Raw genomic sequence first — 13,534 nt, 5'->3', positions numbered from 1 at the left:
CCCCCCCCCCCCCCCCCCTTCCCAAATCAGGCACATTGGCCTACAACAATAATTGAAATGCAGACTGGGAGCCCCAGGATGCCACTTTACCCAGCCCTTTTCAGAGCAGACTGCACTTTAAGCCATCCCCTCCAGTTAAATCTCTTTACCAAAGTGGTCTGTATGAAGCCTTACATACAAGAACATAATGGTGCTGTCATTTTTACAAATAATCACAACGGGACAGAAAAATAAGAGGAAGATGATTACGCCTGAAAATCCAATGAAGTTCCAGTTGCTAATGCAGTGGAAACTTAAAAGAAGCTGAACACAGTCCCAAGCTGTTCCTGCCAGGCTGGCTTTTCTGCTGTGATTTAGGAGCGTACAGCTGTGTTGCCATGACATTAGGAAGAAATGTACCTACCCTGGGATGGTTTTCCTCGTGTAAAATACTATGAAGACAAAGTATTTAATGTGGTAGTTGAAGCAAATCTTGAATGGGAGAAATGAGTTAACCTAGTTTGGCTTGGCTGGGTTGTAAAAGAAAAATCCCTGCAAACCCTCCCATGGCTGCCTCCAGCAGTGATGCTCTGCTTCTGCTGGGACCTTGAAACAAGAGGGTGGCACTGGTTTTAACACTGAGGATTAAACCCCATCTTAAAAGGCAGTAGAACAGAAAGGCTTCCCTCACTCCTTCATATAATGGTGGGAAGTGTTTCTTTGTGATGTGGGATGGAGGGGGTTGATGGAATGTGCCTGCGTGTACCCCAGAGTACCTCAAGCTTTTTACATCCTGGAAGATGATCTGAATCTGTTCAGACATGGAGGACCTGAATGCCAAGGTTGTGAGTACTCCAAACACCTGAACTAATGGCAAAATGGTCCGGGGGAGAAAGAAGGGTGCCTTGTTCTCACAAACTTGCAAGGAAGGAGACTTTTTGAAGTCAAGAGTAAAGAGATTTCTAAACAGAAAAGCTTTGGAGATGTTTTTACACCGTGTAGGAAGTATGTCATTCCCTTCTCCATGGCCTGGCATCTAGGGATTCATCCTTTGTGTTCCCCTGCATGAACAGGGGGCCCTAGCCCCCCTACTCTGCTGGAGTGGCAGTCGTGTTTGTCTGGGCCTTAAGTGCCTCTTGCTGCAACATCCAAGTCAAGTATGCAGCTTCCAGCTTCAGTGTTCTCCGATCAGAAAGGACAGCAGTAGACCTTTAACAGACCTCTTCTGTCTTTCTCATGTTCTCACCCTCAGTGCAAGATTTTTCTTCCCCCTAAAAATGAGCATTTTTTGTTTCTTTATATCACCAGCACTTTCTGTGCTAATGACAGATGCTCCATTTGCTGGTTAGAGGTGAGGCAAGTAAAACATAGAGCTGACTTATCTCCCAAGTTCTGCAAGAATCTCTCCTGGCACAATATTTTTGCTAATTTAACTTAGGGAATCGTTTCCAGGTCAAAGTAAATGGACTCACTTAGTGCATAAACATAGTTGGAAGGCAGAGTGTCTCACAGAGTGATGGACGGAGAGCTGTCATTGTGGCTCATGGGTTGGTGGGGGTGGAACTGTCAGTCCTCTGAGACAAAACATGTGATTTCTGAGTGCCTCAAAATTATTAGTTGTGTCTGCATTAGGTAAATAGAGTGTAACGGGAACTTGACAGATGCATCTTTTTCAGGAAAAATAAATGTTACTGTGTCAGTTAAATAGCAGAGTATTAATTTGCTGCTGAGATGATGATATGTGCCAGTTTTAGTAATGGTGCTGCTGGATTACCAGCAAGCTTTTGCAGGTCTGGGGTGATGCTCGTGGCACATGTAAAAGTAAGGGAGAACTCTGCCGGCAGGGCTATGCTCTTGGGAACAGCCTACAGGCAAGAGAATGTGCATTTTTGTATGTTTTCTATGTTTTGCAGACAGGGTAAACCACGGGGTTCATGTTTAAATACAAGGTCTTGTCCCCCTGCTTGGAGTTTTACTTGTGAAAAGATTTGAGCTTTTCTTAAATATTTCCTATTTGAAGTGTGTTGAAAATGTGCATATGGAGAAACCACCATTACCCACCACTTAACCTCTGCCTTCTGTAAGGTGCTTTGCCTCTTTAAGAGAAATCTGTTGTGTTTTTCCTTTCCTCCTTTTTGTGTTGGATACTTTTCCATGTCTCTGAGCATCATCACCTGTTGCTCTTAATTTTTGCTTGCTTGGGGTTTGTTCACCCTAGTTTGGCTTGTCACCACAGGCTTTTCAGTCATTCCCATAAAAAAGCTGTATTGTTGTCTCTGAGACGTCAAAAGGGGGGAAATGACAGAATAGATAGGGAAGTGAAGAAGAAAGGTGAAGCAGATGGATGCTCAGCTGGGCATTCCCGGTTGTAACTACTGTATGGGGGCTACAGCCAGTGATTTGGGTAGTGATGGTGAGCGGTGCCTTGTCACGGCCCCCCCAAGGCACAGGAGCAAGGTCTCGGGAAGAGCCTGTGCTCCTGGGGGAAGCACTGTGGGCAGATCTGGTTTGACCTCTCTGTGGTCTTGGCTATGAGCGCATTATGCCCATGTTAGCAGCGCCTCTGGAATGAGATCTCTGGAAGTGCACTGAAGAAATTATGCTGAAAGGCAGCCGATGGGAAAGTTCATTAATGGCTTTTCTGAGGATTCTTTTCTGAGGAAGGCTAAAGGGGTGCAAGAGCTGTGTTTAAGCCTGTGCATCAGTCTGTTCAGCCATCTAATGCAGGAAAGTGCACCTGTGCACAGCAAAGAGCAACACTTGGCTGCTGCAGGGTGCTGCCCTGCCTCAAGACATTCCCATCTGGGAATACATGCAGAGCTGGGGGGAACGTTACGGATTGCTGAGCATTAAATCACTGCATTCCCAAGACACTGAGTGATCTGAATGTGCATAGCAGGGGGCTTTCCAAGGTGTGTGGCGTTGATGGATGGGGTAACCAGCACTGACAACAAACTCGGGCTCTTTATAAAGGAAACTTGAGAATTCTTGTAATTGTCACAGAAACATTTTGTAACTGTGGAGAGAGCAATTTCTGTCTCTTCCCACAAATAGGCTATTTCAGAATTCAGTCCTGATTTCCCCTGAAATTAAACAAAGGGACCAGAACAAGCTTTTGTCTGATGCCGCCAAGACCATATGTCCTGGTATTGATTCAGACACTCTTTCTTACGGCTTCTGCTTTTCTCTAGCTTGTGAGCTTGTGATTTAGATTATACCTGAGGTTTTAAGCTTTTATAATTTTGGATTTTTTCTTGGTCACAGAATAGTTTAGGTTGGAAAAGACACTTAAGGTCATTAAGTCCAACTGTAAACCTACACTGCCAAGTCCACCACTAAACCATGTCCCCAGGTGCCCCATGTGCAGGTCTTTTGAGTACCTCTGGGGATGGTGGCTCAACCACTTCCCTGGACAGCCTTTTCCAGTGCTTACAACCCTCTTGGTGATGAAATTTTTCCTGACATCCAGTCTAACCCTCCTGTGGCACAATACTATTTGTTGCAGCATTCCACCATTTGGGAGTGATTTGAAATCAGGTAGAAAAATGCTTACCCAGGTACAGGTAAATACCCTAAACAAACCAATGAATGCTTAGAGTCTCCCCCTTGTTCTGCCTCTGCCAGGTGTGCATTTGTGGCTGCTACTTGAGCAGTGAGGCCACTGGAACAGTGAATATGCCAGATTCATTTGTGTACACAATGTACCAGTGGAAAACCAGCAGTGAAGCTCTACTGTCTCTTCCTCCCGATAGAAATGCCTCCCTCCTTCCCTGTAAACACAGATTTTATGGAGCAGTAGCCTGGGCTCAGCAGCCTGTGTCCCAGCCTGTTAGAGGTAAGAGTCAAAGCAGAGCTAGGAGTAAATGTGATGCTTAGGCCTCCTGTTTTGAAGTCCCCAGTGATGCACTTTGTTTGAGCATGATGCCTGCTTTGTTGTCAGCTGACAAAAATGACAAGGAAAGACACGTTTCTGCAAGACAGACTTAGAGTGCATTAAATAAATATAAATTTTATTAAAAACACCCACATCTCAGCGTTATCAGGAATGATATAATAATAAACAGCTTTCAAATAACCTGCATTACATTACAATACTTACAGTATTTATAACCATCCTCAGATTCTTTTTATAGACATACCAAACATCTCATGAAAATGAATGAAACTAAAGTAAAAAAAAAGTAGAACATAAGCATAGAAAATGCACACAGAAGTTCATTACCTTAGTGTCAAACTGCTAAAGTTTCCTACACAAGTTAACCACTAGCTTTAGAAGTGAACTTTATACTGCTGTGCGTCAATCAAGATGAAAAATTCATTCAAGTAAAGTTGACAACTCTCAGAAGCATCTTCAAGTATGGCTATAGTCAACCTGATAATCCTATACAAGCAACTCTGTCTGCTTTGTCATTCGTTCCAACTGAGGCAGGGTTCTGTACACCAAAAATTACAGCTCAGGTATTTACAATACAAAACTGATTCACCAACTAAGCTTCCTGCTCCTGCTGCCAGCAGTTTGGCAAATGATGGTGCACGGCATAGTAACCAAAAATCTACTATGGATTACATGAATTATATAGGATTAAAAAAAAAAAAATCACCAAAATATGAAGATATATAATGATTTACTTAATCTGACATATAACCATCTTTTTTTTTTTTTTTTTTTTAAAGATGAAACTTTTGTTTCAATGAGTGGGTAAAGTCACAGACTGAGAAAAAACATAATTGCCATAATAAATATTTGACCATTAAACCCAAAGGCCTCCTTTGATTTGAGTTAGGTTGTGATTCTGTTGGATAGAATTTTTTTCGACCAAACTTAATCTTACAGTATATTGCACAAAATATAGCTGGGACATGGAGGTTTGCATGTTTAGGGAAGCCCTTGTACAGACTGTACCTTTTTATATTTTATTTTATTCATTACAGTATCTAAGAAGCCTTATTTAGAGAGTGACTTGAACAACTCTAGCAAACAGTCACTTGCCAAACCCCTGCCTTACATTTTTCCCTTTAATCAGCTCAGTGCATTCTACTTTCTTTTTGTTTATTCATTTGAAACAGTCAAAACATTCTAAATCTCTTAAACACTTCTGTTACAATAAAAAGAGCTAACGAATTTACAAAATTAGTTTTAGTTACACAATACATGTACAAGAAAAGTGAGAGAAGGGATTCAAAAGAAAAACATTAAATCCCTGAAAAAAACAAAACAAAACAAAAAAACCCCAAGAATAATATATTTAACCTACAACAGCTTTACATACACACAGGTGACACGTTGGCATAGGAGAACATGAGCTGAAATATCCCTGAATTTTTAGAACCAAAAAAAAAAAGAAGAAAAGAAACAAGTTGAAGTTCAAGTTATACTTGCTAAAATGTCAAGTATTGAGAGTTTTTTTGTTTAGGTTTTTTTTTGTTTGTTTTTTTTTTCAAAGGCTATTGGGGGAAAAAGATGGTATACAATATATAAACTTTCACACTCAGTTCAATATCCTATTGCCAAACTAGTGTTGAGGTATATGACAAGTAGGAACATCACTCAAACCTTTTAATGTATTTTAGCTCACATTATGATATATTTGTAGCAGGCTGAGTAGCACCATGATGTGAATTCAGCTCAAAACCCAAATATATATAGATTTAATATTTTTACAGTACTAAAATACTAAAGCATTGCGTTAAAAAAAGTTTTGTTTACAATTTAATTTACTATACAACTCTCCTGCTTTTTTTTTTTAATAGAAATTAATGATTTAAAACCACCACAGCAAGCCAGCTGCCTATTTTTTTTTTTTCTATTTAATCAACGGAATCGCACAGAACTAACCCTGTTTCATTCACCTTGTGTAGGCATCGGTCTGCTCAGTCTTCCTGGAAAAGAGGCCACTTGCACCGAGAAAGGACTTGCACCACAATGTACATAATTATCAACACTAAAGCAGTTCTGCCATTCCAGTGGGAGCGCACAGATCTCAAGAAACAGCAGAAGCCCAAGCTAACTAGGTGTAGTTTGCTGCATGCTGCTAATTATTACCTGTGGTTAATATAAAATTCTCTCCTTAAAACTGTACATATTTGAGCAATGAACTTGTCATAATAATTGTAGAAAACAGTTTACAGTATAGCTGTGTGAGATGAGCACCAGAAAAAATGTGTTTTGTGTACTAAAGTATTCCCTTATATCCAGTAAGCCCCATTTTTACCATAACTGACTGTATTAAAAATGGATATGTAGCCCACTAGCTAATGCATGGCTAAACCAAAAGTATTTAAAAGCTTTTTTAGTTTAAAAAAATTATCTTTGCATTTTAAAATCAAAGTAAACTCTTCTTTTTTTTTTTTTTTTTTTTTTTAATGTCTTAGTACCTTAGCATTGTTCAAGTTGCCAAGCTTAGGTAGACAAAGTGCTTTTGAAACACTATTTAAAAAAAAAAAATCTTTCTCTCTATTTTATTGTCCTTTTCTAGGACTTGACTGGATGAGCAAAATCCAGAGGTCTTTGTACTTCCCATATGTTAAAAAGTAAGCTTATTTTAACACCAGGTAACTTCAATACATACATGAATGAAAACGTCCTCCCCGTTGCCGAAGAACATTTGACTACATCACTGACATTTTGTTATAAAGGCATTAACTGTTTAACTGATAAAATAAAGACACCATTCTCTTAGATAGCACCATGGTTTTAGGATATTAAAACAAATTCAGTGTTTTGCTGTCTATTTGTTTTATACTTATCTACTTCGTTAAATAAAATCAAAAGACTATTAAGATTACAGTAAAAACTGCATGTTAAAAAGCCATAATTCCAGTATTTCAGTACATCATAGATTCAGCACCAGATGTTATTTTAAGATTCCTGCAGTTGTAATACTACAGTATTATTTTTTAGGGTTTTCTTTTGCTCCTGTTCCATGACTATGCAAACTTGATAACGTTAAAAGTGGCCACAGATGTGCAAAACTGTAAGAAAAAAAAATCTGTTTGCAGATTATCTCTTTCAGTAATAGAGCCAGTGTTTTCCAATGTAAATTGTGAAACACTTTTTTGTTGTGTTCTCTCTTTTTTTTTCCCTTTCCTTTTCTTCTTTTTTTTTTTTTTTTTTTTTTTTGCATAGGATGCTTTGGTCTTGTTTCCTACATGCTATCTGTGACCACTTCAAAATCCATGGAAAACAAGTGCTCTAGTGAGATTTACCTCTTTTTGCTGGTGTGCCGAGGCTTTTTCCACTGATGAGTTCCGTTTCCTTCTCCACCCTTGCCTTCCCCGAAATCTAAAGCACTGCTACCCTAGTGACAAGGTGTTGTTTCAAATGAGGTAACCAACCAAGGTGTGAAGTCAGATATATCGGTTGTAAGGCCCTGTAACCCGTGTAAAGGCATATGGAGATGTGGTTACTGTGGAGTCCGTGGTGACCGACAGTGTCCTTTGTGCCAGGGACTTGATGAAGCGCACGTACGTTGGCTCAGAGGGCTCGTGGGGCTCCGCAGGCTCCCGCTTGGCTTTTTTGCCGTAGGATTTCTGAGGCACATAGTCTGGGCCGTACTTCTCGCATTCCTCTTCTTTCTCTCTTGCCTTCTCAGCCATCTTTGCCTCCCACAGAGCCAGACCATGTTTTGGCTCATTCATGCTCTTGTGCTGGTAAAATACAAGGGATATTCTGGTGGGATGGTTCCTGTTGGGATTTTTTAAGGGAGTCGTTGCATGGAGCTCACGTTTTGCACACTCTATGAGAATTGACCCATGAGATGGAGCAACTGCCACTCCTCCAATTTCTGGATCCAGAAAGTTCTGCTCACTATCTGACCAGACTTCATCGGGATCCTCTGCTTTTTCTGGATTCAGCACATCAGTTTTATCTAAACCACCCTGGGGAGTAGTCCTGTCATGGTTTTGACCTGGAAGCATGTTAGACAAACCATTAACTGCATGTGAAATCATTTCGTTATCCTTATTCTGGAGATGCAGTGAATTAGGAAGACCACTAAACATATTTGTGGTCTTCCACAAGTTTTTATTTGGAGCAGAATGGTAGTCATGTGGTAAATGTGGAGGGGGTTGCATGTGATGATGTTCACTTGTTTTACTCATGGAGGCATAATCCATGCTTGGATTACTCAGATTAGATTTTAACCTTGAGGCAACCTCCATAAAATGGCCATTGGCATCATGGGTGGAGTAAGAGGAAAATGGCCCTAGGTGGTGTAAACTTGGTCTAATGGTGCAGTTACTGAAGGAGTCTACTGGCATATTTTGGTTTCCATAATTCAAGTACTTGGGACCAAAACTCTGATTATTCCCAAACCTATGCTGGTATAATGTTTGAATGGGTGGTAGACTGAGTTTAGACATATGGTCTTGGCTCTGGCAACTATACAAGTCCATGTGCTGATGCTGGGAAGGGTAGGAGCCCAAGTAAGAGGGGCAGTTGTCCATAGCTATGTTTCCATTGCATTGGTAGGGGGGATATTGGTTATTTTGACTTAAAGACCCTGAATAAGGGTTCATGGGACTGGAAGAATTCAAATAAGACCCCACAGACTGTGATGAGGTTGTATAGAGGTTCATGGGATTGGACCCTCCATATGGATCTGAAGTGTACGAAGAGTTTGGATAAGCATTGGCTGGATTAGGCAACCTTCCATAGAGATTTGCAGAACCTGAACCCGAGTAAGAGTTAATGGGATTTGACTGAGGGTTGTTAGGGAGAGTGCGCTGTGGATGTTGCTGCTGCTGCTGTTGTTGTGTGGCTGGTCCTGAAAGACGTAAAAGATCTGTAGATGTAAAAAGGAAAAAAACAAACAACCACACAACAAACAGGCTTTAAAAGAAAGGCCCCAAACCAACCAACCACCCAAGAAATTACATACTTTATATGAAATTTATAAGAAAAGTAGATTCATTAGCAGACACTCCCTTTCTCATATCTCAAACACCATCCTTTAAGAAGCTGAATAAATACTAAGGCTACTCTTCCTTTTTGGCATGTATCCAACAAGATCAGATGCTAGTGGCAGTGAGGAAAAGAGGACAGTGCAGTCTGTTCAGAGTCACATGCACAAAATCCAAAGAGTTGAATCATCTTTTAAGTAGCCCATGAACTGGAGCATCAAAGTGCTCCCAAATAGCCGTGCACAAAGTGACTTTCTTTTCCCCAAGGATAAATAATTCTTTTCATCTACATGAACAGAACTGTCTCCAAGAAATGTATGTTAAAACCAACATTCACTGATAGACAGAACAGCGCAGTAATAAGTGAGATCAACTGACGACATAAGAGCAAAAATACCATTCATTAAAGTGCAATGGCATCATTTAATGGTCACAACCCTTGCCTGGGTTATGGGACAGCTGACTTCTATTCATAGGTATTTCAGTGACCTTCTGGGTGGCCCTTGAGGTATCCCTTTTTTCCTCTCTGAAAACTGCTGTAATAATAAAATAGTTCTGATTACTCCTTTGCTCAGGACTCTCAAATCTGCTGCTGAGAACTGCCATAAACTCTTACTCCACTATGGAAAACCTGCTTTGCTTTTGGTCTTGAGGCAGAGAGTATAAATAGTGGTAAAGAGGTTACACTTGTATCTCCTCAAATTAGGAGGTTCTCTTTAACAGATTGAGTGATGTGTAAGTCATTCTTTCTTTGGCAGCAGCACCGCACACTTCTCTTCATGGCTTCTAGCACTACTAGTCTTTTAAAGATACTTTACAATACACTGAATGGCAAGCAGAGTTTGCTTCTAGATTTCTACAAGTGTTAACTATCCAACAGTAAAGGATTTCTCAGTGCAGCTTTTTTTTTCTTCTCAGGAGTTGTACCAAATTTGGCACTCTAGTATTTATATAATACTGATATTCACTTTCAAGAATTCTCTTGCCTTTTTACTTCAATACATTCTTGGGCTGAAAAAAATTGTTTTCTTGAGGCTGTTTATAACTGGCCCTGATTTGTAGGATGCTTACCACTGCTGACCCTGCTCAGATTCCTGTGTTTACCTGCCAGCTGCTTTGCATGACCTGCTGCTTCAGAGGTGCCTTGCTTGTTGCGTGCTGCAGCAGACTTCTCTCTCTCTTTGCTAGACCCATTCTCCAAGGAGGCAAGCTTTTCTGCAGCTGCTTTCTTTGCTTCTAGCTTCCTTTGCCGACAGGTCTTAACAGGCTCTGCTAACATCCTTACTTTTCGTCGAAAGGAGGTAAGGACCTGGATGCTGCCATTCCTCTTCTTCTCCTCCTGGCCCTCAGTGCTTCCGAACTCATCCACATCAGAGACTTTGTATAACGGGAGCACATGGAGCTGCTCATCTTCTGGTGTTTGGCCAATTTCACGATTGTCTTCTCTAGTCAGTGTGCAAACCTGTCAGAAAGGTGTATTAGAGATGTGAAACTCTACCTCTGCATTGTGCCTTGTCCTGCCACTGTCAGCACTGGCATCTGGCAAGCTCTTTGTAAGTGGTGAGTTTCTGTGCAATTTTTGCGTACCACAACAAGCCTGCAAATGTAATTTCTTCCATTACTTTGTTAAAAGAAACAGAAGGTGTATAGATACCTATTTCTTTTACCTGTGCTGAAATGAACAGTATAGTTAGGGATTACCCTCATGTGAAATAAACTCCAATCCACTGTATAGCGGCCAGAGAGATAAAGCAGTAAAATCTGGGGCTTTGTACTCACCTGAAAAGTCTTTCACTACAATACGAGGTAGCTACCTATTAGAGACAGTGTGCAATACAACACACTGGTGTTGTATTGCACACTCCCTTACAGTGTAATAACATTACAGTGTCACAGTAATGTTAATACCAAGATTTAGGGAAGTTACTGTTGTTATGCAGCAGGCTTGTGTTAGTTCCAGCTAGAACAGGTATTAGGAGGATCTTTGTGGAAAAAGATGCCGATAGAGATATATTGTTGTCCCAACTTTGGGAAAAAAACCTCAGCTGGAAATATACTTTGTACTGGTGGTGATTAACTTGTGAATTAAGTCAGACCCTGGAAACATTTAGTTGGAATTAAAAGGGCAGATACTCTCTTTGGTTGTAATAAGAGCTGTGAATCTAGGGAGCTACTTCAAACTACAGCCACGATGATTTTTCATAACTGGAGAGTATTCTTTCTCATGTTTGCCCCAACTGTTTTGTCACGGAAATAATCCAATACACATTGAAAACCAGCTTCCTTTTCTAGTATCTTCTACCAAGCTTCTGCAGTACATGCCAGAAATCAGAACTGAGGAGAGTAAAGGGTGCATGTACTTGCAGACTTTCTGCTCATCCCAAGCAGGAACAAAATCCAAAATTTCCAAAACTCTCTCAGAAAGAAGTTATTTTATTAGAAGATAGTCTCCAAAGTTGTTAGGAAAAAAAAAAGTGTTTCAAGAGGATAAATATAAACTGGTTTGTGCCAGGAACACTGAAATAGGCATTTCAGCTCTGCTGGGACCTTCTTTCCATTGTCTCCACACTCCTTCTTTTACCAGTTCTGCATTAAAATGTTCTTTAATACACTGTAAGCTCATTCATTTGAAAGAAAAATGTGTAGGGGGTAATAAGTTAGCTCAGTTACTGCCTAATTTTTTTTTTTACTAATCTGCATTATGCAGTATAACTTTAAACAGAGAGGAGATAATGAATCAAAGCCACGAGCTGAGTGCTGGAGTGAGGAGGCTGTTACACATCCCAGACTTACCAGAGTACTCCCGTTCTGCATATTGTGCAAGTCTCTGTGAGCATGAGCACAGAAGTCAAGGCAGGCAGTGACCCCTGAGAATGGGCGACCTTCCTTCAACCCCAGGCGACACTCGGGGGCTCTGTGTTCATACTCGATCTGGAGAGACAGGACAGGTTTCACTGGGTGCTCCAGGACACCGAGTGCACAAGGAATGCTCTGCTGTGACAACAGGCAGGTCTCCCTCACATCTTGGAGGTGACAACAAACACATCTTGAAGGCAAATAAAACTACAGCAGTTCAATGGCCATTTTGTATCCATGCTTCATTCCTCGCTTCTTTGTTCCCTGGTACCTTCTTTCTCTGGTGTGATTGTGAAATTAGCCAATAATACTTTTCCTTTCTGCCGGGGGTTTGTGTTTTTACATGACAAATGCGGTGCATGGTTTCCGTGACTGGCACTGTGAGAGTGATATGTTTGTGTAGACTGGAAGTATACCAAGCTATTAAGGGAAAATGGCTTTAGAAAACTGACTTCAGAATGACTTAATGAAAAATAATAATTTGCTTTTAGATTTGTAATATTTTGGCATCTTAAACATGTATTTCATTAGTTTAAGTCAAATCTAACCCCTGACTGAAAAGAGAGAGAATTCAGTCAAGACAGTGCTTTGTACCCATGCAGTCATTATTAAGGAGCTTTACAAAGAATTCATAATGCAACAATAGACCTTACACAAAAAGTAAGGATTTTGTAATGGAAGATAAATCCTTAGAAAAACGATGGTTTCATGTTACATTTAGAAAATTTAAAATGAAACCACATTTATAAAATGCTTTGCTGAAATTCCTGAACCTTTCAAATGAATGCACAGAACATCTACACTTAATGGAACTTAATGGATCCCTTTTTAAGTTAAGGTCAAATTAGAAGCTTTGCCAAGTCTTCATTCAAAACCACTAAAAATATGTCTAGTTTGCTCACAGATATTTCTTTTTCAAATCTGGACTATTTATTTCCCTGGAATCTGAAAATAAAAGCAGAACAGAACTTGAAAACTGTCTAAACTTCATTGGAATTAAATGTGAGTGGTCTGAAATGTTAGCCAGACTATAATTATCTGATCAAACTATACTGGTGCAGCTGCTCTCTAAGATGTTCCGTTTGGTCCAGTTGGGAAAACAGATCCTTTCCAATTCTTGATTGTAATCCAGAAGTGGTCCAGATTTGGATTAGAATAAATCTGGGAATTTGAAATTTGGTTTTAGGGCTTTTTTGGTTTTAGAACCTTTTATAATATCATACAAATTAGGACTCAATCATCTCTCTTTAAAGCCACTGACAGTAGCTCGAGTACAGTTTCCCCACAAATACAAGGTCTACATGAACCTCCTGAAATAGGCCAAGCTGTACACATGCCTTATTCCATAAGGTAAAAATTGAAGCTTGTAAAAGCATGTATTTTCAACAAACGTTGGGTAGAAGAACCACACCTTACTTGGAGAAAAGTTCTTTAGCGAATTTTTGTGGGAAAAGAAAAGAAGCCCAAGCAAAGAAACATTTTATTGTTCCCCACCTTATTTTTTTTTCTTCCTCTTCCTTTTTTCTCTTGCAGAATGTCTCTCAGATATTTGGACAGATAACCACAGCTAGTGGGCACACAGCCACAGTTTTCTCCATAATGAATCTCCAGACATTATCTGATCAGGTAAGTGAAACTGGGTACGTCTGCACTGAGTCTGCTTACCCTGTCTAGCTGCTACTAAAAATGCAGTAAAGGAGTAAATGTTACAGCAGATAATAATGGACAGTTTTGTGTTTGTTTACTGTTTCTGCTAAAGCTGAAAATCTGTCTTGTGCTGGTTGTACAAGGCTGTCAA

General features: G+C 40.1%; 1 protein-coding gene and 1 long non-coding RNA gene across 5 annotated transcripts in view; one reads left to right on the top strand and one right to left on the bottom strand.

Moving 5' to 3' along the window:
* The first annotated feature begins 21 nt into the window (after positions 1–21).
* On the top strand, positions 22–6,691 carry LOC121674792. The gene is made up of 2 exons (XR_006019842.1): positions 22–3,814; positions 5,839–6,691. It is a non-coding gene; the product is annotated as an uncharacterized LOC121674792 (long non-coding RNA).
* TET2 (tet methylcytosine dioxygenase 2) overlaps positions 6,295–13,534 on the bottom strand; it is a 69,298-nt gene continuing 62,058 nt past the window's right edge. The window contains exons 8-10 of one of the 4 annotated variants that reach the window (XM_042049416.1): positions 11,674–11,811; positions 9,985–10,342; positions 6,295–8,762 (exon numbers count right to left, since the gene is read on the bottom strand). In XM_042049416.1, the coding sequence (XP_041905350.1) occupies positions 7,327–8,762; positions 9,985–10,342; positions 11,674–11,811 (1,932 nt within the window). In that variant the 3' untranslated portion in view covers positions 6,295–7,326. The remainder of the gene's footprint in view (positions 8,763–9,984; positions 10,343–11,673; positions 11,812–13,534) is intronic. The other 3 variants (XM_042049417.1, XM_042049418.1, XM_042049419.1) reach the window with 3 other exon arrangements.

The sequence above is a fragment of the Corvus kubaryi genome, unplaced genomic scaffold (genome assembly GCF_017639235.1).
Source record: "Corvus kubaryi isolate FWS band 111438036 unplaced genomic scaffold, C.kubaryi_AGA036_p1.0 71, whole genome shotgun sequence".
Classification (NCBI taxonomy): domain Eukaryota; kingdom Metazoa; phylum Chordata; class Aves; order Passeriformes; family Corvidae; genus Corvus; species Corvus kubaryi.
This window is presented reverse-complemented; position numbering and strand designations above follow the sequence as displayed.